Source organism: Oncorhynchus gorbuscha, linkage group LG16 (assembly GCF_021184085.1).
Source record: "Oncorhynchus gorbuscha isolate QuinsamMale2020 ecotype Even-year linkage group LG16, OgorEven_v1.0, whole genome shotgun sequence".
Taxonomy (NCBI): Eukaryota; Metazoa; Chordata; class Actinopteri; order Salmoniformes; family Salmonidae; genus Oncorhynchus; species Oncorhynchus gorbuscha.
Window position 1 is genome coordinate 15,159,095 of NC_060188.1, and position 26,059 is coordinate 15,185,153.

The following is a 26,059-nucleotide window of genomic DNA, read 5'->3' on the forward strand; positions in this document are numbered from 1 at the left end:
ATTCAGTCTTTATTGGTGCTCCTAGTTCCCCTTGGCATACTTTCAGTACATTCAGTCTTTATTGGTGCTCCTAGTTCCCCTTGGCATACTTTCAGTACATTCAGTCTTTATTGGTGCTCCTAGTTCCCCTTGGCATACTTTCAGTACATTCAGTCTTTATTGGTGCTCCTAGTTCCCCTTGGCATACTTTCAGTACATTCAGTCTTTATTGGTGCTCCTAGTTCCCCTTGGCATACTTTCAGTACATTCAGTCTTTATTGGTGCTCCTAGTTCCCCTTGGCATACTTTCAGTACATTCAGTCTTTATTGGTGCTCCTAGTTCCCCTTGGCATACTTTCAGTACATTCAGTCTTTATTGGTGCTCCTAGTTCCCCTTGGCATACTTTCAGTACATTCAGTCTTTATTGGTGCTCCTAGTTCCCCTTGGCATACTTTCAGTACATTCAGTCTTTATTGGTGCTCCTAGTTCCCCTTGGCATACTTTCAGTACATTCAGTCTTTATTGGTGCTCCTAGTTCCCCTTGGCATACTTTCAGTACATTCAGTCTTTATTGGTGCTCCTAGTTCCCCTTGGCATACTTTCAGTACATTCAGTCTTTATTGGTGCTCCTAGTTCCCCTTGGCATACTTTCAGTACATTCAGTCTTTATTGGTGCTCCTAGTTCCCCTTGGCATACTTTCAGTACATTCAGTCTTTATTGGTGCTCCTAGTTCCCCTTGGCATACTTTCAGTACATTCAGTCTTTATTGGTGCTCCTAGTTCCCCATACTTTCAGGTCATTGGTGCTCCTAGTTCCCTTGGCATACTTTCAGTACATTCAGTCTTTATTGGTGCTCCTAGTTCCCCTTGGCATACTTTCAGTACATTCAGTCTTTATTGGTGCTCCTAGTTCCCCTTGGCATACTTTCAGTACATTCAGTCTTTATTGGTGCTCTTTGGCATACTTTCAGTTTCAGTCTTTATTGGTGCTCCTAGTTCCCCTTGGCATACTTTCAGTACATTCAGTCTTTATTGGTGCTCCTAGTTCCCCTTGGCATACTTTCAGTACATTCAGTCTTTATTGGTGCTCCTAGTTCCCCTTGGCATACTTTCAGTACATTCAGTCTTTATTGGTGCTCCTAGTTCCCCTTGGCATACTTTCAGTACATTCAGTCTTTATTGGTGCTCCTAGTTCCCCTTGGCATACTTTCAGTACATTCAGTCTTTATTGGTGCTCCTAGTTCCCCTTGGCATACTTTCAGTACATTCAGTCTTTATTGGTGCTCCTAGTTCCCCTTGGCATACTTTCAGTACATTCAGTCTTTATTGGTGCTCCTAGTTCCCCTTGGCATACTTTCAGTACATTCAGTCTTTATTGGTGCTCCTAGTTCTTTGGCATACTTTCAGTACATTCAGTCTTTATTGGTGCTCCTAGTTCCCCTTGGCATACTTTCAGTACATTCAGTCTTTATTGGTGCTCCTAGTTCCCCTTGGCATACTTTCAGTACATTCAGTCTTTATTGGTGCTCCTAGTTCCCCTTGGCATACTTTCAGTACATTCAGTCTTTATTGGTGCTCCTAGTTCCCCTTGGCATACTTTCAGTACATTCAGTCTTATTGGTGCTCCTAGTTCCCCTTGGCATACTTTCAGTACATTCAGTCTTTATTGGTGCTCCTAGTTCCCCTTGGCATACTTTCAGTACATTCAGTCTTTATTGGTGCTCCTAGTTCCCCTTGGCATACTTTCAGTACATTCAGTCTTTATTGGTGCTCCTAGTTCCCCTTGGCATACTTTCAGTACATTCAGTCTTTATTGGTGCTCCTAGTTCCCCTTGGCATACTTTCAGTACATTCAGTCTTTATTGGTGCTCCTAGTTCCCTTGGCATACTTTCAGTACATTCAGTCTTTATTGGTGCTCCTAGTTCCCCTTGGCATACTTTCAGTACATTCAGTCTTTATTGGTGCTCCTAGTTCCCCTTGGCATACTTTCAGTACATTCAGTCTTTATTGGTGCTCCTAGTTCCCCTTGGCATACTTTCAGTACATTCAGTCTTTATTGGTGCTCCTAGTTCCCCTTGGCATACTTTCAGTCATTCAGTCTTTATTGGTGCTCCTAGTTCCCCTTGGCATACTTTCAGTACTCCTAGTTCCCCTTGGCATACTTTCAGTACATTCAGTCTTTATTGGTGCTCCTAGTTCCCTTGGCATACTTTCAGGTCATTGGTGCTCCTACTTTCAGTACATTCAGTCTTTATTGGTGCTCCTAGTTCCCCTTGGCATACTTTCAGTACATTCAGTCTTTATTGGTGCTCCTAGTTCCCCTTGGCATACTTTCAGTACATTCAGTCTTTATTGGTGCTCCTAGTTCCCCTTGGCATACTTTCAGTACATTCAGTCTTTATTGGTGCTCCTAGTTCCCCTTGGCATACTTTCAGTACATTCAGTCTTTATTGGTGCTCCTAGTTCCCCTACTTTCAGTACATTCAGTCTTTATTGGTGCTCCTAGTTCCCCTTGGCATACTTTCAGTACATTCAGTCTTTATTGGTGCTCCTAGTTCCCCTTGGCATACTTTCAGTACATTCAGTCTTTATTGGTGCTCCTAGTTCCTAGTTCCCCTTGGCATACTTTCAGTACATTCAGTCTTTATTGGTGCTCCTAGTTCCCCTTGGCATACTTTCAGTACATTCAGTCTTTATTGGTGCTCCTAGTTCCCTTGGCATACTTTCAGTACATTCAGTCTTTATTGGTGCTCCTAGTTTCCCCCCCTTGGCATACTTTCAGTACATTCAGTCTTTATTGGTGCTCCTAGTTCCCCTTGGCATACTTTCAGTACATTCAGTCTTTATTGGTGCTCCTAGTTCCCCTTGGCATACTTTCAGTACATTCAGTCTTTATTGGTGCTCCTAGTTCCCCTTGGCATACTTTCAGTACATTCAGTCTTTATTGGTGCTCCCTGCAGGGTTTTCTCTCTGCTCTTCATACAGCTGAAGCTGCATTAACTTAAGTACATCGTCTCAGTCAGTCAGAAAGTGAAAAGAGGAGAGTGATCTTCTCACTCCCGCCTCAGATAGCCCGCCACCATCAATAGCATCATCATCAACAGAAACCCGCCACCCACCCCCACCCTACCGCTCTCTACATTACCAGCCCCCCACCAACCCCCACCACCTCCATCCCCCAGCCTGGGATGCTGAATTTTACAGTACCTTCTGTGAGATCCCGATTTGTTCGGCGCGCAGCACAGCACCCCTCTATGCAGAGGAACACGGCTCCAGTGGAGGAATGCTGGAGGCAGCTGTCAGGCGCAGGCTGCTCCTGCTGTAGTTGAGCCTCCGCGCTGTACTGACTGATTCCACATTCACCAATAAGAGACAGCACAAGCCAAAGAGTGAGAGAAAATCGAGTGGGAGAGGGAGTAGAGAGAGAGCAAGGGAGAGAGGGAGAGAGAGAGAATAGGAGAGAGAGAGAGAGAGAGAGAGAGAGAGAGAGAGAGAGAGAGAGAGAGAGAGAGAGAGAGAGAGAGAGAGAGAGAGAGAGAGAGAGAGAGAGAGAGAGAGAGAGTGAGTGAGTGAGTGAGTGAGTGAGTGAGTGAGTGAGTGAGTGGCGTGGAGAGACAAGAGTATCAAAAGAAAAAGGTTAGAACACCTCCCAAGCTTTCCTCTCTCTCTGTCTGCTTCTTCTCTGTGAGGCTGAAAGAAGAGGAAAAAGGCGGCTTTTGAAAATTGAAGGGCAGAGGAAGAAGAGAAGAGGGGAAAGCTAGTCGAGCCCCATTGAACAGTTGAGAGGGAGGGCTGCCCCAGTGGAAGAGGGACCAGTAAAGCACTCGTTCCAAACGGTCGGACTCGCTTCTCTTCCTGACGCTCAAACTGGCTGGACTTGTCCCGCTGCTCAACCCCACACTCTCCGCCGTGCCTGCACCTCACCTGTCCCACATCCGAAATGATGATGTATTTTTGGGTGAGTAGGGAGTTGCTCTCTTTTTGTTGACCATTTTGTTGCCTCGAACTGCAGAGGGAGGTAGAGTGTGTGTGTGTGTGTGTGTGTGTGTGTGTGTGTGTGTGTGTGTGTGTGTGTGTGTGTGTGTGTGTGTGTGTGTGTGTGTGTGTGTGTGTGTGTGTGTGTGTGTGTGTGTGTGTGTGTGTGTGTGTGTGTGTGTGTGTGTGTGTGTGTGAATGCTCAGAGATGCGTTGGTGTGTGTATGTGTTAGGGACATTGCAAAACTACCTAGTCGGTGGTGATTTCATTAGTGCAGTTTTGTCGCAGTTGGTCAAATTGTGTTTCCACACATCTACAATTGTTCCATTTCTCTTCAGTTGTGGTCGGGGTGTGTGTCGCACCTACCAAATGCATGAACAGAGCTGATGGTTATTCAACTTTTATGTGTTGTTTTATTGATGGGAGATCACCGGGTTGTTTAACCTTATTCTATAGAAGCATGCCACTTACCTCCCTTTTCACCAAAGATTTATTTAACTGGATGTTATTTTCACCTTACCATATTTCTCCCTCCGTTCACATTCTGCAGACATAGTTAACAATTAAACCAACCGGCCTGTATGGACCATTTGAAGCTATATCTCTTTGTTTTGACCAGTTCCTCAAACTGTTGCTGCTACACTTTCGGGGGCCACATTTTGGATTCACTGTTTGTGGATATCTTCTTTGAACGTATTTTAAAGGGGCTTTATTTCCCATTTTATCACCCATAGCTTAGTCCTTTTCATTCCACTCCAAAACATTTTGACCATAAATAAGTTGTGTAAAACATACAGTAAGAGTGTGTACAGTGCTTTATCCAGAGGTGCTAATTAATTGTGTATGAGATCATTGGTAATTAGTCAGATCAGTTGTGTCTGCTGTGTGGTTTTCCATTCCCTCCCCACCACAACCATCCCCACTCAATACCCTCTGCTATTCCTCCCTTCTACGTTGAGATGTCTACAGTAATGCAGATTGCAGCTCCTTGCAATCCATATTAATTTGCAGACGTACATTTTTTTCACAACCATCCGTACCAAGACACAGTAAACTTAAGGATTTGAAAAAAACACTTTCCCTCCAATTTTTGGCATTCTGATCATAAAGCTATTGAACTGTGGTGGAATTTGGGTTGCGTTTGTTGCATAGCGGGAACGCAGGGCGTTCGATTGTCAGTTTTGGATTTCAGTGAGGGGAGAATCGGCTGTGGGGGAAGATACTCGACTCTACCAGCCTCCAGTTCAGTCCATTCTGAGCCTCAGAATTATTTGTTATTTTCCATTAAAGCAACAGCCAAGTGTATGAATAATACAGAATGTTATATATCAAAAACATGACATAAAGTGGAGCCCTAGCTGCTCCCCTACTCCCTCCATAGTACTGCAGTTTAGGCAGAGTAAAACTGTCCGACACAGGCCTACCCAGCAGTCAAAGCAATTAAGTGTTCCTGTGAGGTGCTACGTGCTAACAGGGGTTTGATGCTAATTGGGAAAGGCATCTCCATGTCTTTGAGCGAGCAGGCCTCTTTGAAGGTGTGTGTGTGCCACGGGGCTCCCTCGCTCAATCTCGCCAGACTACCCCTCCTCTATCATCGCCAGATCTCAGACATTCCCTTCCTGTGCCACACAGCTGCATGCTGGGAGAAGTTGCGGCTTGGGCATGGACAGTTTGGCACAGAGGGGGCCTGGCTGGTACTCCTGGAATCTTTATCTAACCCAGTTAATCTAGGAGAAGATTTACACAATGCTGTGGTGTGTGTTATTGTCGCCCAGCATTTACTTACTGTGGCAGGGGAGGGAGGGAGCGTCTCTCTCCCATTTGAGGTGCAGGTGTTGAGCATTACCTGTCGTCCCTCCGGAGGACTGTCAGCACTGGATCAGTCTGGGGAACCTATGAGCTCCCCTCATTAGAATATTTATTTACCAAGCAGATGTTCTTATCCGGGGCAATTACCTTTGGCTTACATTTCCCTGCTGCCCCCTGATATAGATGAATGTGTATCCAAAGACTGGTTATGCAGCATACTCCTGGGTACCACCCACCACCATCTCCTCCTCCGCCCAGAAGTAAATCTCCAAACAGCAACAGACCGTCTGGTCAGTGTTAGTTACTGCCCTCATCTCCCCAACCACCACCTCCACTTCTGTCACTAGAGGTGGAGCAGCAAACCGGAATAATCCTAGAGATGGACGATTGAGAAATGGAGAGGGAGGAATGGATGGGTGGCCATTCTCTTCACTCGTTTGTTCCTTTGCATTAGAAGAGGAGGCGAGGAGGGGAGAAAACATGAATGTTTCTGTCTTCCCCTGAATGCCATGAATAATTGAGCAGGGCAGGGTCCTGGCTGCTGAGCAGAGAGCCTGGTAATGGGGGGAGAGTAGAGTGCATATATGGCTGCCTTGGCTGGTGTGGAGCATTGGTTTACTGTTGACTTCCCCAACACACCACCAACACACTCACTCACGCTACAGATGTAGGATCTTAATTTGAGCCAGTTTGCTACAGCAGGAAAATAATCCTGAAGCAACAGGAAATGGGAATTATTATGTGGATTACAATTAATGGACATTTTTGAATGGGTTGATACATTCTTTTGTTAGGGAAAATCAAGGTAAAGTGACCTCAAATACTATACAAGTTTTACAAGTTCTACATTTCTCCTACAGCAGGATGATCAAATGACTGTAATGGCTGTGCCAGTCCCCGCCACTGAATCCACTGAATCTTTCAGTATGTTTGACCTACTGTATTTGAATGGTTTGTTTGTGTGTTGGAAACAACATGGGGTTCCATGGCTAGACGATGCCTAATGTGTTGGGGTGAGGCATCACGTTACTGAGCCAAGAGGTGATTGGTTGTATTAGATATAAATACAATAAAACAACTTTGGGAATACTCTGTCCCAATGTTTGTGATTCAGTATTGTAATGGCATCATTATGAAAAGTTAGTGTTACTATGTTTTGTCAGAACGCAATGAAAAGTCTATCAGGAATCTGAAAAAGAAATCTGAACAAACTACAGTAGTTTTGAATGACTCATATTATCCAGAGAGTCATGAACTTAGAATAAAACAGTTACAATAATTGTAGCAAAACGTGCATCTACAACATCTTTATCTGTCTGACTAGTGGAGGCTGTTGAGATGCATGGAGGACTGCAGTGTATGGAAGTAGAGCTGATCAGCCAATCAGGACGGGAGGCCGGGCTGCAAGTCCAGGCTGCTGGTTTCATATTGAGATGAAGTGTCTCTGATCGTTTGTTAATGTATTAATTGATCTGTGTCCTCAGACAGACGAATTAGGAGTAGTGTCACGTAGACTCTTTAGTACTCCCTGAGACGCTTTCATTAGCTGGTGCTAGCCGCCTCTCCCTCCACCCCCATCCCAGGCCGCTGTCGCTGTCGCCACACACTTACCTGACGGCCCTAATAACTCTGGACTCTTCTATCTCCCTGCCCCGGATAGTCCTCCAACACAGCCGCCAGGAAGAACTTGGGGCTTACATCATCAAACGAGAGGTATTTCCCTTTTAAGGTGATTTTTAGTAGTGCTTCACTTGAAGGGAACTTGTGAAGATGTGAGGTACATAAATCAATATGAAGTTACTCGTAACATGGGATAATGGCGGTTAATAACCATTCATTAACTTTCATAGGCATGTTTTACTACTCACATGACACGCAGACACGGGCTAGTATCATGGCATGCCATAAACGGCGTGAACTTTGGTGTGCTATAAAGCTTTGCGGAGAAACTATTATCGTCTACATTCTCATGGTTTTTAGCAGGATATGTTTTGTCTTATTTAATATCAAGACTATAATGGCTGTGTTAACCCAACAGTTGAGCAACTTTCAGCCTCCAAAACTTTGTGGAATCATCATAATTGCACCTTCCCTCAGAGCATTTGAAAGAAGGCCTGGAGATCAGCCTTTAGACTTAGAAACAGGAAGAAGAGACGGGGTATATTTCAGAGATCCCTAAATCTGAACCCATTCCTTTAGTCTGTGGGATCATTAGCGATCAGTAGCTTTAATTTTCTGCGCTTTTGCACTCTTCCCCCCAGGCCTAATGGGTCTGGAGCCCAGCTAATTGTAATTAGACTCCGACAGTGGGTTTTACTCGCAGGATTTTCACACCGCAGTCCTCTTTGATATTAGCTGTACAGCTGATAAGGAGATTAGATACTGGAGAAGGAAGAGGATGGAAGGAGAGGAGGGTGGAGGGTGGTGGGGGGCTCTTCTTAAACTATAGAAAGACACCTACATGGGGGAAATCACTGGCAAGTTTAGCTGAGGAAAATATATCTGGACGCAGTAAAAGCTTTGCGATCGCTTATTGTACCTGCTATCATTAGCACTTTCATACACATGGTCAGCCTCCCAGGGAAAAGTCATTATCCAGCTGTGCTGTTATTTTTCTGCTGTTTTCTCCTAGTGGAGTGTGTCTTCAGGGCTAGAGCCAGCGCACCGTTTAATGCCTTCCAACACAATAAAGGACTCTAGCCTTAATGATGTGGGATTGGATGGCCATGCCTCAGGTTGTCCAGGGGCTTGTGAGCCGTTACTGGGACGGCCATTTTGCCTCGGCACTGTGGAGGCTACACGTCAATTCAGCTCCAGCCATTCCAGAGAGAGGAAAAATAAAATCTGTTTTAGTGATTAAAGGCCAGATTGTTCAAGGGGCTTTTTGTCACGAGGCTGAGATAGAGAAAGACAGAGAGGAACTGCAGCTTTAACAACTGCCTGGAACAACGAACAGCAGAGGAGCCAGTTTGGTAGTAAAATGGAAACTGGCTAATGCACATACAGTTGAAGTCCTAAGTTTACATACACCTTAGCCAAATACATTTAAACTCAATTTTTTACAATTCCTGACATTTCATTCTCGTAAATATTCTCTGTCTTATGTCAGTTAGGAGCACGACTTTATTTTAAGAATGTGAAATATCAGAATAATAGTTAAGAGAAGGATTTATTTCAGCTTTTGTTTCTTTCATCACATTCCCAGTGGGTCAGAAGTTTACATACACTCAATTGGTATTTGGTAGCATTGCCTTTAAATTGTTTAACTTGGTCAAATGTTTCGGGTAGCCTTCCACAAGCTTCCCACAATACGTTTGGTGAATTTTGCCCATTCCTCCTGACAGAGCTGGTGTAACTGAGTCAGGTTTGTAGGCCTCCTTGTTCGCGCATGCTTTTTCAGTTCTGCCCACAAATTATCTATGGGATTGAGGTCAGGGCTTTGTGATGGCCACTCCAATATGTTGACTTTGTTGTCCTTAAGCCATTTTGCCACAACTTTGGAAGTATGCTTGGGGTCATTGTGCATTTGGAAGACACATTTGCTACCAAGCTTTAACTTCCTGACTGATGTCTTGAGATGTTGCTTCAATAATTTTCCTCACTCATGATGCCATCTATTTTATGAAGTGCACCAGTCCCTCCTGCAGCAAAGCACCCCACAACATGATGCTGCCACCCCGTGCTTCACAGTTGGGATGGTGCTTGCAAGCATCCCCCTTTTTCCTCTAAACATAACGATGGTCACTATGGCCAAACAGTTCTAAAAAGTACGATCTTTGTCCACATGTGCAGTTGCAATACGTAGTCTGCCGTTTTTTATGGCGGTTTTGGAGCAATGACTTCTTCCTTGCTGAGCGACCTTTGAGGTTATGTCGATATAGGACTCGTTTTACTGTGGATATAGATACTTTTGTACCTGTTTCCTCCAGCATCTTCACAAGGTCTTTTGCTGTTGTTCTGAGATTGATTTGCACTTTTCGCACCAAAGTACGTTCATCTCTAGAAGACAGAACACGTCTCCTTCCTGAGCGGTATGACGGTTGCGTGGTCCCATGGTGTTTATACCAAACTATTGTTTGTACAGATGAACATGGTACCTTCAGGCATTTGAACATTTCTCCTAAGGATGAACCAGACTTGTGGAGGTCTACAATTTATTTTCTGAGGTCTTGGCTGATTTCTTTTGATTTTCAAGCAAAGAGGCACTGAGTTTGAAAGTAGGCCTTGAAATACATCCACAGGTACACCTCCAATTGACTCAAATGTAGTCAATTAGCCTATCAGAAGCTTGTAAAGCCCTGACAAGCTGTTTAAAGGCACAGTCAACTTAGTGTATGTACACTTCTGACCCACTGGAATTGTGATACAGTGAATTATAAGTTAAATAATCTGTCTGTAAACAATTGTTGGAAACATGATTTGTGTCAGGCACAAAGTAGAAGTCCTAACCGACTTGCCAAAACTGTAGTTTGTTAACAAGAAATTTGTGGATTGGTTGAAAAATGAGTTTTAATGACTCCAACCTAAGTGTATGTAAACTACCGATTTCAACTGTATGTTAGACGCTAGAAAATACATTAGCATGGTAATATTACATCAGCTAAGATGATATACTGTACATTAGTTTCCTGGCCGTGTGTCAGTGAATGAACATGAATGTGTTAGATTGTACCACGCAGCGTATTCAGGAGAAGAATACACGGCACCAAAGCCCAGCCCCCATTTCACCTGCAGCCCCGGCTCACCCCACACTGTGCTCAAGGACTAGAAAAATGAAATATTGAGGGAGGCTTATGGCACCAACTTAACAAAAAAAGATGATCTACAGAGAAACTGGAACAAAGGTTCAACCATTTTGCCCTCTTTTATGATGTCTTACACAATATACTTAAGGCTGATCAATAAGATAAGACATCATGGATGATTGAACACTGATTGGAAAGATAACTCATAGGCTTTGGGCTCATAGTGTGTGTCAGCTAGACTTAAGAGTGAGACAGGATTTATTTCCAGGCAAATTTAGAGAATTCAGTCATTTAAAACGAGACACAGTCAGAGTCTAAACCCTTTACCTCAGTCTGTCTGATCAGAGTCTGAACCCTTTACTGCAGTCTGTCTGATCAGTCTAAACCCTTTACTGCAGTCTGTCTGATCAGTCTAAACCCTTTACCACCGTCTGTCTGATCAGTCTAAACCCTTTACTGCAGTCTGTCTGATCAGTCTAAATCCTTTACCACAGTCTGTCTGATCAGTCTAAACCATTTACCGCAGTCTGTCTGATCAGTCAAACCCCTTTACCAAAGTCTGTCTGATCAGTCTAACCCCTTTACCTCAGTCTGTCTGATCAGAGTCTGAACACTTTACTGCAGTCTGTCTTATCAGTCTAAACCCTTTACTGCAGTCTGTCTGATCAGTCTAAACCCTTTACCTCAGTCTGTCTAATCAGTCAAACCCCTTTACCGCAGTCTGTCTGATCATTCTAACCCCTTTACCTCAGTCTGTCTGATCAGAGTCTGAATCCTTTACCGCAGTCTGTCTGATCAGTCTAACCCCTTTACCTCAGTCTGTCTGATCAGAGTCTGAACCCTTTACCTTAGTCTGTCTGATCAGTTTAAACCCTTTAGCTCAGTCTGTCTGATCAGTCTAAACCCTTTACCACAGTCTGTCTGATCAGTTTAAACCCTTTACCTCAGTCTGTCTGATCAGTCTAACCCCTTTACCTCAGTCTGTCTGATCAGAGTCTGAACCCTTTACCTCAGTCTGTCTGATCAGTCTAAACCCTTTACCTCAGTCTGTCTGATCAGTTTAAACCCTTTAGCTCAGTCTGTCTGATCAGTCTAAACCCTTTACCACAGTCTGTCTGATCAGTTTAAACCCTTTACCTCAGTCTGTCTGATCAGTCTAACCCCTTTACCTCAGTCTGTCTGATCAGTTTAAACCCTTTACCTCAGTCTGTCTGATCAGTCTAACCCCTTCACCTCAGTCTGTCTGATCAGAGTCTGAATCCTTTACCGCAGTCTGTCTGATCAGTCTAACCCCTTTACCTCAGTCTGTCTGATCAGAGTCTGAATCCTTTACCTCAGTCTGTCTGATCAGAGTCTGAACCCTTTACCTCAGTCTGTCTGATCAGTCCAACCCCTTCACCTCAGTCTAACTGATCAGTCTGAACCCTTTATCACAGTCTGTCTGATCATGAAATAACTCATTCCCGGAACATGCGAACGCACGGGTACACCATAAAGCTTATTTTGAAATCCCTTTCCGTTTGTGTTCAGAGTGTATATATTATCCACACAATTTGTTCGCGTAGAACATGTGCCTCATAAATTCCTCTTGTTTTGCCCTGTTGCACTGTGGATAATTCCATGAGTATGTCTCATATGGCGATTCTTCATCCTGTCATCAGTGTTGGAACAGAAGGCATGCACATCAGTAACACGTCTGAGGCATGGATATGCCCTGAAGTGTCAGTTCCCAAACACAAAGACGACTGGAGGAGAAGCCCCAGTGAGAATGGAAAAAACATATCCACTGGCAACTTGCCACGCATGATAAGGAATTGACTTCACTTCTCCTCTGTCTCTCGGCCCGAAAAAAATAAATCGTATTTGGGTGGTTTCCACTCTTTCATATTTTATTTTTATTTTTATTTCATTTAACCTTTATTTAACTAGGCAAGTCAGTTAAGAACAAACTCTTATTTACAATGACGGCCTACACCGGCCAAACCTGGACGACGCTGGGCCAGTTGTGCATCGCCCTAATGGGACTCCCAATCACGGCCGGTTGTGATACAGCCTGGATATACACTTATTCAAATATAATTATCAGGTTATGTACTCATAAAATTCAAACAAAATATTATGCTGTAAGTCAGAGTTGCCAGTTGCTTGGGTGTTATCTTACCTCTGTGATATCCTGCTAACTTAGAGAACATCCAATAAAACAAGCTAGTGAACAGAATATTCTCCTGTCTGGACCCTCTCCATATTCATGTTATTTTATAGAAGCACAAACACACTCCATAAAGCTTGTTATATACTCTTCTCAATCAATCGAGGCCAGTATAAAATCCTCTGTCATGTGCAATGGGTTAAGAAACATTGTGGCACCCAGGCAGTAAAATGAATGTCAGGAGAGTGGCATTAGTGTTATAGGTTATTGACCGATTTCAAGGGATTTATGACCCTAATCGAGAGGCAGTGTCAAAGGGAATGAAGCAAATAAAAGAGCAGCATGACCCGCCAGTGGCCACTACTATTTCAGCATTCCCTGGAAATTGTAGTTGGGACTTTATAAGTCTCCGTGGATGGCTCTTTACTCTCTCAGCCTGCCTCCTCTGGCCATGCCCCAGGCCTTCCTCCCCTTACCTCCCCTACCCCTCCTCTCTTCAGGTCAGGCACACACAGGCCTTGGATGATGAGTACAGGTACCTTCATTTCACCCCATGTCAGTATTGGACTCTATACTGTGTGTGTGTGTGCGTGTGTGCGTGTGTGTGTGTGTGTGTGTGTGTGTGTGTGTGTGTGTGTGTGTGTGTGTGTGTGTGTGTGTGTGTGTGTGTGTGTGTGTGTGTGTGTGTGTGTGTGTGTGTGTGTGTGTGTGTGTGTGTGTGTGTGTGTGTGTGTGTGTGTGTGTGTGTGTGTGTGTGTGTGTGTGTGTCTACAGAACACATAAAGACAAACAAACACAAATCAAATTCAAATCATGTGCACACAATATGTGTGTTTGTCTTTATGTGTTTTGTAAATCACATTAGTCACATGTAATTACATATGTGATACGATTGTGATATCATATGTCCATTCTGCCCATGAAGTGACCCAGTAGCCTGCACCAGTGGCCAGTGTCTTTTCATATGCCCAACAGCCTTAATGTGTGCTGGCCAAAGCCCCCGTTAAAGTAGACTAGAAAGAGAAATATTCAGCAGTGTGGAGGTGGATCTCTTCATCTGTGCAGAGGAGCCCATAAATATGACTGAGGTTCAGCTGATAAATAATTCTCATTGAAATGCTGTATAATCTGACGCTGTTGACACAGCATTTTTTTTGCTCCAAAATATATAAGTGCATACATGTTTCGGGATAATGTGACGGTAGCCAGTCTAAAGTGTGCTTGTCATTTTTCATTGCACTTCATGGTTCAACTGGCAATCCCAACAAATCACTTTAACGGTTTTGCCAAATCTTTGGTTGCATTTTTTTTTACTGGGCAGACAAATCACCACTGGCTCTCTCTGAAGAGATAGAGAGAAGCCTAGTCTGAAAGCAGTGTGTTGTTTTTAAACCAATGACTTGCCAGATCTCTATACTGGTTAAATATTTTACGACCTGTACCCAGTGAGACTAGAGACTTGCTCGAAAAATTGATTTTGTTGACAAAGACTTCCAAATGAGCAGTGAATACTGTAGTGGAAGTGTAGTTACCTTGGCCCCTGGGTCACACGAGGTCCACTCTTTCTGTCTCTCTCATTCAGACCCCATTATTAATGGCTTTGGTTGTGTACAGAATGCATTAACTTGGTTTAAATGCCCGTTAGTTTACTGTAGTTCTGACATTGCGTGCTGCTATTGCAATGGGCTGCAGCAAAATGCAGAGTGAAAAACTGAGGCATTGACATGATTTGAAATCAAAATGAGTTATAACTAGAGGTTTACTATTGGTCTCTCAGGGGAGCAGAATTTTTTATACCCCATTGATATTCATAGGATATCATGTAGCGCTTATTCTGTACCTCAGAGGAGCATTTGGTCTCTGTTGTTTTAAATTATGCAGCTGTTTTTTATTACTACGATGTAAAGACACTGTCAATGTTGGATGTTTACAGTAAACAAAGTTAAGACACTTCCTACAATATAATTGATATTCTATCTTCTTCAACAAATTACAACGCCACGGCCCCATTCTTAATTCTGTTGCAGCAATCAGCCTAGGGGCTGTTTGTTGCAAATGTCAACCTCGGACTTTGAGGATTTAAAGGACATGCACAAAAAGCAAAGCTGTTCACATTAAAGGACTTCTTTATACAATATGATTACAGTACATTTAAAAATAATGACATTAATTTGAGTTGCATTGCAAAGCATAATTTGACAATGATGATATTTTGTTGATGTTATAATAACTCGTAATAACTCTTTGTCTGCCCTTTCCTTAGATCACTTCCTGTTGAGAAACAAACACTTAGGTTTGGGGTTTGGGGAGGCTTTAAATCTAATATGAGTGTTAAATTGTTGACGTGATAAGACAGGACGATGTGTGTTTTTGAGGAGTCTGTGTGGTGCCTTGGTCCTTCAGTGTAGAGCGGGAGAGAACAGAACAGAAATGTGATCACTGATAGATGTGGTGCTGACACACTGGCCAGTTCTCTTTGTCTTTTTGTCATGCTGTGATGAACACAAATCACTGTACAACCCTCTTCTCATCTAACACTTTCCACAGTGGAGCTGTGGCATTCTGACAGTGAGCGCAGGAGTATGGTTTTAATTAAATACAGAATTCAATATCCATATCGACATGCGTCATTTGTGGTTGGTGAGGTATCGATTGCCCTCTAGCATTTATGCAGATAGTCCGCTTTCTTCTTTTCTGCAAATTTGTCAAGTGGATATCGATGATTCTCATATTTTCTATAAGGAAATGTCAAATTTCACCGAACCACTCGTATGAAATGTTACTCAAAAACTGTCACATGTGAATGTGACGTAGGCTACATATGATACACCTTGTGACCGGAGTGTTTTATTATTTTATAATATGGAGATTTAACATCATGTCTTGCATGGTGAGAGTGGTCATCATGGAGTCAGTATATGATTAGCACACAGCGGTAGGCTAATTGCACATACACCTCTGTGTGTCTCATTTCCTCCAGTATGTCTGCTAATGGAATCAAAAACATGTTGCCAGGGGTCTTTGCAATTTGGAAAATAAGTCCATTAAGTTCATTAATTTAATAATGGGCAATAATAATGAGTTCAAATTATTGCTCAATTAGGAAGGAGTGTGCGGCTGGCTGTTTCACATTCATTTGAAATCACCTCAGTGTGCAGTAGTTTAATGAGATTATAATGGAATTGATATCGCATAGGTAGTGAATTAAAGCGTTACAGGAGAACCCATTAGGAGTCCAATTGTAATCCTGAAACACTTGTCACAGTTCAGATAGGTTTCTATTTTTGTTATTGTCATTAGTAGCAATAGTATTAGTGTCAGTAGTTGTATTAGTGTTATCGACTGTATTTTGAAGTATTGTTAGGGAAGTTTTAATAATAAACACATTTTTAAATAAAGAAGTTATAGTGATGGCGTGTTACAGTATGTGTTAAGTATTGTAATAGTACTGTATCTGTGGTATCTCCCATTGATTAAAACACAGGGGACCTATTCTGGAGTCTGTTTTTCTCCACCAGGAAACCTGCTGAGGACCTCAGTTAAAATGACACAGACAGCACATTCATACTGATCTAAAAAGGTCAGTATAAATGACAGTGTTCATTTCAGTGTAAAAGTCAGGTAATGTGATCCTCAGAGAGTCGTTCTTCATAATACTACATTACCTTTCCATTGGCTTCTGCTGCAGCTTTGAGTCTTTTACACTGATGCTCTGTGTATATTTACAGCCTGTCTTAGACCACCGGAACCCAACGGGGGAAATGTACATTCAAAGGTGCCGTTCATAACATTTTATAGATAACTTAGATATGGAAATGCAGGGGTGCAATTTTGGTTTTAGAAGTGTTGGGGACATAACCTTTTTTTTTTGTCTTTTTTTTGTCGGATAAACACTCCAAACAGCCTACCTGACCGCTCGGAAGTGTCCGCATGGTCCTAAAGCACACCGTTTCCTCGTTTTGAATCACATTTTTATTTCAGAATGTGGGGAGACATGTCCTCCACGTCCCCAGTGGAAGTTGCACCCCTGTTGAAATGTACCTTGATTTTATAACAATAAAACTCGAAAGGCCTGAAATAGCTTACTTTAAAAAAATCCTGACGCTGAGGAGACTGTATGCATAAGTTGTATGTTATTGTACCAGTTTAGAATCAGTAAGAGAAAATCTCCATTAACACACGATGAATTGTCAAGTTATCATTGATATACTGTTCTTATTTGCAATTTACTGTAGAAGAGGTGTAGTTTGTCTGCTTATCTGGAAAAATGGTTGCTGTCATGCACAGAGTATCTTTTCTGTTGAATGCCGTTACCTAAGAGCTCTTCCTCACGGTGATTCATGACACAGAGACTCAGTCTTCAAATTATGTTTTGGGACCCAGAAAGAGGAGGAATGACGGTGTAAACCACCCAAAAAGGAATGAAAGGGATTAATCAGTTAGATAGTGTTGTCTGATGTACTGTATATGAAAACAGGTGTGTGTGGGGGGTCTGCTCTACTGTATATGAAGACAGGTGTGTGTGTGTGTGTGTGTGTGTGTGTGTGTGTGTGTGTGTGTGTGTGTGTGTGTGTGTGTGTGTGTGTGTGTGTGTGTGTGTGTGTGTGTGTGTGTGTGTGTGTGTGTGTGTGTGTGTGTGTGTGTGTGTGTGTGTATTTGAGAAAGATACAGCATGTGAACCTCTATGTTTGTGTCTGTGTATATATCTGTGTACGGCTGTGTCTGTACAAGCATGCAAGTAGGAGTATGTGTGCATATGGGTGCACGTGTGTGTGTGTGTGTGTGTGTGTGTGTGTGTGTGTGTGTGTGTGTGTGTGTGTGTGTGTGTGTGTGTGTGTGTGTGTGTGTGTGTGTGTGTGTGTGTGTGTGTGTGTGTGTGTGTGTGTGTGTGTGTGTGTGTGTGTGTGTGTGTGTGTGCTTAATGAATATTTAAGCCACCTTCAGCATCCAAGGAACATCCAGTAAAGAGGATTGTGTTCTCATGGATCCTTTAATCCTCTGAATTAGCAGTTTAATAACAAGAAGCCATTTGTAGATTAGTCAGATCCAGCTCCCAGGACGTGCTTGTGTCCAATCTACTAAATGCTTTGATTGTTGATGCTGTAAAAGGCAGTTTATCTCCTCTTCTCTATCTCTTCATGTGTAACTTTACCTTGATATATGTGCTAATGCTTCCCCAGGACATTATATCAGACTGTGTGTGTGTCTGTGTATGTGCATGTGTGTGTGTGCGTGCGTACACAGGCGCGTTTGCGTGTGTGTGTGCGCCTGTGTGCGTGCCTGTGTCCGTGCGTGCACAGGTGCGTTTGCGTGTGTGTGTGCGCCTGTGTGCGTGCCTGTGTCCGTGCGTGCACAGGTGCGTTTGCGTGTGTGTGTGCGCGTGCCTGTGTCCGTGCGTGCATAGGTGCGTTTGCGTGTGTGTGTGCGCCTGTGTGCGTGCCTGTGTCCGTGCGTGCACAGGCGCGTTTGCGTGTGTGTGTGCGCCTGTGTGCGTGCCTGTGTCCGTGCGTGCACAGGCGCGTTTGCGTGTGTGTGTGCGCCTGTGTGCGTGCCTGTGTCCGTGCCTGCACAGGTGCGTTTGCGTGTGAGCCTGTGTGCGTGCCTGTGTCCGTGCGTGCACAGGTGCGTTTGCGTGTGTGTGTGCGCCTGTGTGCGTGCCAGTGTCCGTGCGTGCACAGGCGCGTTTGCGTGTGTGTGTGCGCCTGTGTGCGTGCCGGTGTCCGTGCGTGCACAGGCGCGTTTGCGTGCAGGTGTCTGTGTTTACCATAGTTACAGCATGACTGGATACTTCCTTATGACATGCTAGTAAAGAGAAACATGAATGAGCCTTCTGATAGATGGTCTATATCAGTGGCTCAGTTTCAGATCAGCTGCCACAGCACAGAAGGCCCTGTTTGACACCCAGAGATCAGTGTGTTTGAATCATCCTGGTTGGTCACTGGTAGTGTCTCTTCTCCCTCCCTCTCTCCCACAATGTGAATATCATGCATTGATTACTCTGTCTTGTTTTCACAGAGGTTCAGGTGAGATTGACATGTGCTGGGAGGGGATCAAGAGTCCAGGATTATGGCAAATATAAAGGCTTTAACGTAGGCATTTTGCCAAAACATGGCCATGCTTTATATACGTACAGCATAAAATATGTAAGAGGAATAATCAGCAGCATTAGGGAACTGCTGACTGTAAAAACTCAATGTTATGTATGTTTCAAAAAAAAAATAATCAAAGCAAGATTAGTTATTCCTGGGATGTACAGATCAACAAATATGAAAGGCCCATATTTGCAAGCCAATTTTGTCGCTCTGGATAAGAGCGTCTGCTAAATGACTTAAATGTAAAATGTAAATGTTGTTTTAATGTTGGGCATTTCAGGTTAATTCACCTACATAATTGTTTATGTCTAAAGGTATAGACCTTTGGAAAAGAACAGCGTGTGATTTGAAAACCTTTAAACAAAGGCCTCAACACAATGACGTTAAAGGTAAATCTTTGCGAGAAAGGATTTGTAGAAGAGAATAGTAGTACTGTATACTCCTTGTATACTCCTGGTCACTCTTGACTGGCGTTGCTGGGTGGGATGACGTTATTATGTGCACACTAGACACACATGGTAAATAATTCACACTCTACTTGAGCATTCTCCAACAGACTCAGTGCCGCCATTAGACTGTCTCTAGCTGCCACTTCCTATTCTCTTTTTTGACTCGTTTTTTCTCTCTCTCATTTTCAACCATAAATGCAAACATTACAAGCAGCAAATGAAAAAGAAAAGCATTGAAAAACGACTATCTCTCCGGCCGATGAGAGTTCACGGCAATTTACTATATTAAAGGGAGTTTACATACATAACACTTCAACATTAAGGGGATTTTTCACAGAGTTCAGCATATTTTCTGGAACTCTCCCTCTACCCTCTTTTTTAATCCGAGATGCCTCTCTGACAATGTCTCCCTCATACAAAATGCATGAGCGCAGTGCGGATCGATACGGACCCTTTAATCTCGCTACACAGACAGCTACTGCAGTCACGCGGTGAACCAGCACCCGCCACTGGCTGCCACTGCTGCAAGCCAGATCAGAGGCGGGAGAGAGATATCAGCCGAGGTGACATGGGTCGCTGCACGGGGTCTCCACACCAAGCTGAGGCAGGCTGCCTGGAAGCACAGTAGATGGGTCTAGCAAATTCCTTGACCAAATTAAACTACTCAAACAACCCTTTTTTATCAGATAGCACTCTATCTTGATTTTGATCTCGTATTTGACAGAATATCTGATGTTTTTAGAGGTTCTTATCCCAGAGTGAGTTATTTTGCTGGTCATGTAGTTATTTTGTGCAGGGCTTTGACTTTGATCCTGGTGTATACAAACAGATGGCCTGTAAAATTGGAAAGGTTGTTTGGAAGTGTTTGAAAAGATGAAAAGGAAACATTGATATATCTTACAGTACATAAATATTATTAGAATAAAAGGAAATCCCCTTACAGCGGGAGTAAAACAAACATTAAACGTTGAAATATCAACTTTTAAGCAAAGCTGTGTTTTGGTCAAATATCCCTTCAACTATGAGATTTGTGTAAAGCTGACATATACTGTCATATAACCAGTGTCATATACAGAACCAAGTCCCTTTAGTTGAAAACAGTAGGTAGTAAAGCATCTTTTAGAGGGAGTCAGTGTGTGTGTCGCCGGGCAGAGCAGGGGAATAATCCGCTAGTTGGAGGAGAAATCAGAGGCCACCTCCATATAATTGATGTGTGCTGCTGGAGGGATAATATAATGTTTGTACCCAGAATGCACTGCTCCATGGACACTGTCTCTCTCTGTCTCTCCTCCACTGCCTACCTCCCCATTGTCTCCCCCTCTCATTTCCCTCCCTCCCTCCCTCCAGCCCTCCCCACGCAATGCAGCTTTTGTTCACTCATTCTTTTAACCGTTTCTTTCGCTCCAAGGTGTCAAGGCAGAAAAATGAAGGGAGTGGTAATAGGGTTATGTCAAGTAGACGGAGGTGTTGTCTCTGTGTGGATGCCTCCCTCCCTCCCTCCGTCTCAATGAAAGGTTACTCCAGTTGGTGGGCTCGGCACTGCCTCTGCCGCCGCGTTCTCCCCTGCTGTAATGAGAATGGCAACAGACAACTCTCTATCAGTCCTGCTACAGCAGGTGACTGATAGCATTACCATGGGGGAAAAAGCAGAAACAAGAGTCACTCTGCACGAGCAATATGGAAACATGACCAAGACTGATCACAGTGGACACAGATGATTCCCTGTCTCAGGTGGTATTGTGCTCACATTTACCTATTTGGAGCATTAATTCTTCTATTTTTCTTCTTTTTCCTGAGTTTGACATTATGAAATTCTCTGTTGGAATATCCTCTGCATCGTGCCCTCAACAGTATGGCACGGAGGCAGAACCTTTGTGAAATATTGAACAGATATACCTCAGCATTTGGGTTTAGTGGAAAAGAGGCATGATGTTACATTCATGACATAGACTTCCACACAGAGATATTACACTCACTCTCTTTTGAACGGAACCTCTGAAACCTATTGCCTTTCTCCTCCTGCGGTTCCACCAAAGTCCACAGTAAATCTGAGTCTGTGCATATGTTCCCAAAGCTGTTTTGATGGCAGTGAAGTGGAGAGAATTTAAAAGGTGGCAGTGTGTGTGTGTGTGTGTGTGTGTGTGTGTGTGTGTGTGTGTGTGTGTGTGTGTGTGTGTGTGTGTGTGTGTGTGTGTGTGTGTGTGTGTGTGTGTGTGTGTGTGTGTGTGTGTGTGTGTGTGTGTGTGTGTGTGTGTGTGTGTGTGTGTGTGTGTGTGTGTGTGTGTGTGTGTATGTTTGTGTGTGTGTGTGTGTGTGCGTGCATGTGTGTGTGTGTGTGTGTGTGCGTGCGTGCGTGTGTGCGGCGTGGGTGCCTCTCCGGTAACAACAGCAGGAGCTCTGGGCACCCTCGGCCAGACAGAGGCTGGCAGCCTGGCAGGCACTCTGTATTTACACCACACACAATCACACCTCCGGTTTCATTTACTCTGTTATGATATGTGCATCTGAGGCGGAGTGGAGGGGAGGCGGTATTGATGTATCAGCCGTCTCCCTGTGATCCTCCGAGGAAGACGTGGTGGCCATGGTTTGAACACCTGACCCCTGAGGGAGGGAGAGACGGTGGCACAGCAGAGAAGGAAACTCATCTGGAGTTTCTCTCTCTGCTGTCGGTTAAAGAGTGATGGTGAGAGGTATGCCTGCTGGATAGGGGACATTACTGGGCATGACCAATCTGTTCCAAATGGAATGCACTTGGAGTCATCGCACCAATCGTTGTAATTGACCTTGCCTAGGGCCTTCGGCCGCTATGGTAACAGTTGCTACAGTAGCGTTGTCGAGGCAGGTTAGGAAGTTTGAAAATGTCATAAGGAGAATAATGCTCTGAATAATTTGACGTTTCATTGCTGAACGCATTCCATGTGTAATGATGCTATTTGTATTACTTGTTATTTGCTTTCAATCAAAAGTACCCTACTGAAATTCCTCCTCACTTACCACATTTCAGTTAGGCGTGCGTTAGATTGTTTTGTCAAATAGTGACCCCTTGGTACAGCAGGACATGGTTGTCGTACTAAGCAGTGAAACCGAGGCATGCACTACGTGACAACATCCCCTAGAGCGTCTCTCTGAGGGACAGTAAATATTTCATCATCGATCTGATATGATTTCCTTGCATGGCAGTCCCTTTGCCCTGTCAGCTCTCTCTCTCTCTCTCTCTCTCTCTCTCTCTCTCTCTCTCTCTCTCTCTCTCTCTCTCTCTCTCTCTCTCTCTCTCCTCTCTCTCTCTCCCCGGGCTAACAGAGCCTGACCCTTTCCTGTTTGCTGACCCCTCCTGTGCCTGTGCAAAACCCTCGCTTGTGTTCCTACCACCTTTTTCCCTCCCACTGTTTTGGCCTGGGCTATCACCCGCTCCTAGCTGGGGCACTTCCTAGCCCGGAGGCAGAGAGGAGAGGAGGAGAAGTCAGTTAAAGCTTCCTAGTATTGACGTTGACTGTCCGCCGTGAGACTTCGTCTCTCTCTCTTTCATTTTCTCTGAGAGCCAGAGGGGTGGTGCTGGTGAGGGGGAGGGTGAGGTGATATATGGCAGCTCTGTGTGGGAAGCATGTTGAGTCCTCAGGCTTTCTGCAGTGTCGCAGCAAGACGGAAGAGTGCTCAAAAGTCCAAAAGGCCTGACCTCTCCCAGGCTGCTGAGTGATGGCCGGACGCAACCTGCTGATCCCAGCACTGGGTGCATTAGTTTGCAATAAAGAAAGCCGTGATTGTGAAACGCGGCGGGCGAAAACATATGAGGATGAATGACATCATATAAAAGCCAAGCACTGTTTCAGAATCCATTTACAGTGGCGGTTACCAGAGCCTGAAGTCTGTAGCAAGGGCCTACAGCAACAGCATATCCTAGTGGCTTAGATGTCACAGACAAACTCACCCACCCCTTCCCTAACTCATAACTATCCTTTCATCAGTGTTATTAGGACTTGACAGCTTTGGGGAGACAAAACCAATACTTTAACTGTAGCCGGCTATTGACATTTAAAAGACAAGTGAGAGACAAACGCGGCTAATTTGGTGCAAGAAAGACTAGCAAATCCTGTTCCTTCATAACTCCGTGTTCTGTCTGTGTGATCACACCAGCAGCCCCCCGTGGCACAGCCTTCCTAATGACTCCGTTCTGCACACAAAGTGAAGAACTAATGAGCAGGAGAGCGGGTACCTTGTTGCCTTAATTATGAGCCCAGACAAAGGAGCGCTGACTCTTCCACAAAGAGCCTGGCACGGTGAGACGGGTGAGAGGCAGGTTAAACACTCACCTGCCTTGTCTTCCTGGCGCCCCGTTCCCGTCCTGAACCAACTGGCGTAAGACTCTGCCAGGGATGTTAGGGAAAATGAGAGGGGTGGGGCCGGGGAAGTCTGTAAAATGTCCTTGTTATGATAAACCAGAGGGAGCAGCAGTCAGAAGTTTGTTATGTTAGGCTGCTATGACACAACCTTTAATTAGTGGGGATCCCAGGCGCTCTGGGCCTGAGGTTTAATCAGTGGACCTTTAGCGAGAGCACCACCCTCGCCTTGCTGCACGCCCCGAGGACACGCTGATCATGGCGTCCGTGTGCCCCCTCATCTACTGAGGGGTTCCGAGGCGCCATGGCGATGCCAGATAATGAGGAAGGCTTGTCAGAGGGGCACTCCAAGGGTCCCCCTTCCAAAGGCCCCCGCTGCCTCTCCAGTAATCTACCCGGCACAAAACACTGCTGCTGCTTTGTTTTCATTTCAAAGGATCTCCAGAGGTCTCCTCGGAGAGAGGAGGGGGAGGGAGGGGGTGTTGGGTCACAGAGAGACTACTCAAGACCAAATAACATCTGGACCAAATAACATACTCTGAGATCAGTGATCTTTTTGGAACATCAGTTTACTGATTATATCAATATGTTCACTAACAAGTGGCAGCGAGGGATAAAATATCATTGAATATGTATCAACGTGTTTACATTTGGTCATATCATGTTCCTGTTATGCGTTGTACACATTTGTTTCCTGTCTGTTTCTCTCTGTCCTCCTGATGGGGGAGCTGTGTCCATAGTGAAACCCTGCAGTAGACTGACAGAGAGAGCAGAGGTAAGGATATAAACAGTCATCTCTTATGATGATTATTGCTAGTAGTCAGTATTGATCAAGGCAATACGGTAAACAGTGGGAAACAGGCATGTGACTCCAATTGTTTGGGCCGCATGAGCCACTGCCTCTATTGCCTCTGATTATTGCTGCCTGGGCTCGGAGCTCGGGGGATGGTGTCTTAATGGTATCACTGCTGCTTTCCGCCTTTACAGACTACATTACAGACTACATGACAGACTACATGACAGACGACATGACAGACTACTTTACAGACTACATTACAGACTACATGACAGACTACTTTACAGACTACATGACAGACTACATGACAGACTACATGACAGACTACATTACAGACTACATGACATACTACATTACAGACTACATGACAGACTACATGACAGACTACTTTACAGACTACATGACAGACTACTTTACAGACTACTTTACAGACTACATTACAGACTACATGACAGGCTACATTACAGACTAAATGACAGGCTACATTACAGACTACATTACAGACTACATGACAGACTACTTTACAGACTACATTACATACTACATGGCAGACTACATGGCAGACTACATGACAGACTACATTACAGACTACATGACATACTACATGACAGACTACATGACAGACTACATGGCAGACTACATTACAGACTACATGACAGACTACATTACAGACTACATGACAGGCTACATTACAGACTACATGACAGACTACATGACAGACTACTTTACAGACTACATGACAGACTACTTTACAGACTACATTACAGACTACATGACAGGCTACATTACAGACTACATGACAGGCTACATTACAGACTACATTACAGACTACATGGCAGAGTACATGACAGACTACATTACATACTACATTACATACTACATGACAGGCTACATTACATACTACATGACAGACTACATGGCAGACTACATTACAGACTACATGGCAGACTACATGGCAGACTACATGACAGACTACTTTACAGACTACATTACAGACTACATGGCAGACTACATGGCAGACTGCATTACAGACTACATTACAGACTACATTGCAGACTACATTACAGACTACATGGCAGACTACATGGCAGACTACATTACAGACTACATTACAGACTACATTGCAGACTACATTACAGACTACATGGCAGACTACATGGCAGACTACATGACAGACTACATTACAGACTACATGGCAGACTACATTACAGACTACATTACAGACTACATTACAGACTACATTGCAGCCTACATTACAAACTACATGACAGACTACATGACATACTACATGACATACTACATGACAGACTATATTACAGACTATATTACAGACTACATGACAGACTACATGACAGACTACATGATAGACTACATGACAGACTACATTACAGACTACATTACAGACTACATTACAGACTGCATGACAGACTACATGACAGACTACATGGCAGACTACATGGCAGACTACATGACAGACTACATTACAGACTACATGGCAGAGTACATGACAGACTACATTACAGGCTACATTACAGACTACATTACAGACTACATTACAGACTACATGACAGACTACATGATAGACTACATTACAGACTACATGACAGACTACTTTACAGACTACATTACAGACTACATGACAGGCTACATTACAGAATACATGACAGGCTACATTACAGACTACATTACAGACTACATGGCAGACTACATGACAGACTACATGACAAA

At 44.0% G+C, this 26,059-nt stretch overlaps 1 protein-coding gene across 7 annotated transcripts in view; it reads left to right on the plus strand.

Annotated features, from left to right (window-relative positions):
• Positions 1–26,059, plus strand: part of LOC124000085 (RNA binding protein fox-1 homolog 3-like) — a 458,756-nt gene that overhangs the window by 303,891 nt on the left and 128,806 nt on the right. Inside the window, exon 1 of one of the 7 annotated variants that reach the window (XM_046306205.1) lies at positions 3,593–3,939. The exons of the other annotated variants lie outside the window; for them this stretch is intronic. Within the exon in view, the coding sequence (XP_046162161.1) occupies positions 3,922–3,939 (18 nt within the window). The 5' untranslated portion in view covers positions 3,593–3,921. Of the gene's footprint in view, positions 1–3,592; positions 3,940–26,059 lie in introns of those variants that run through there. 7 annotated transcript variants of the gene reach the window in all.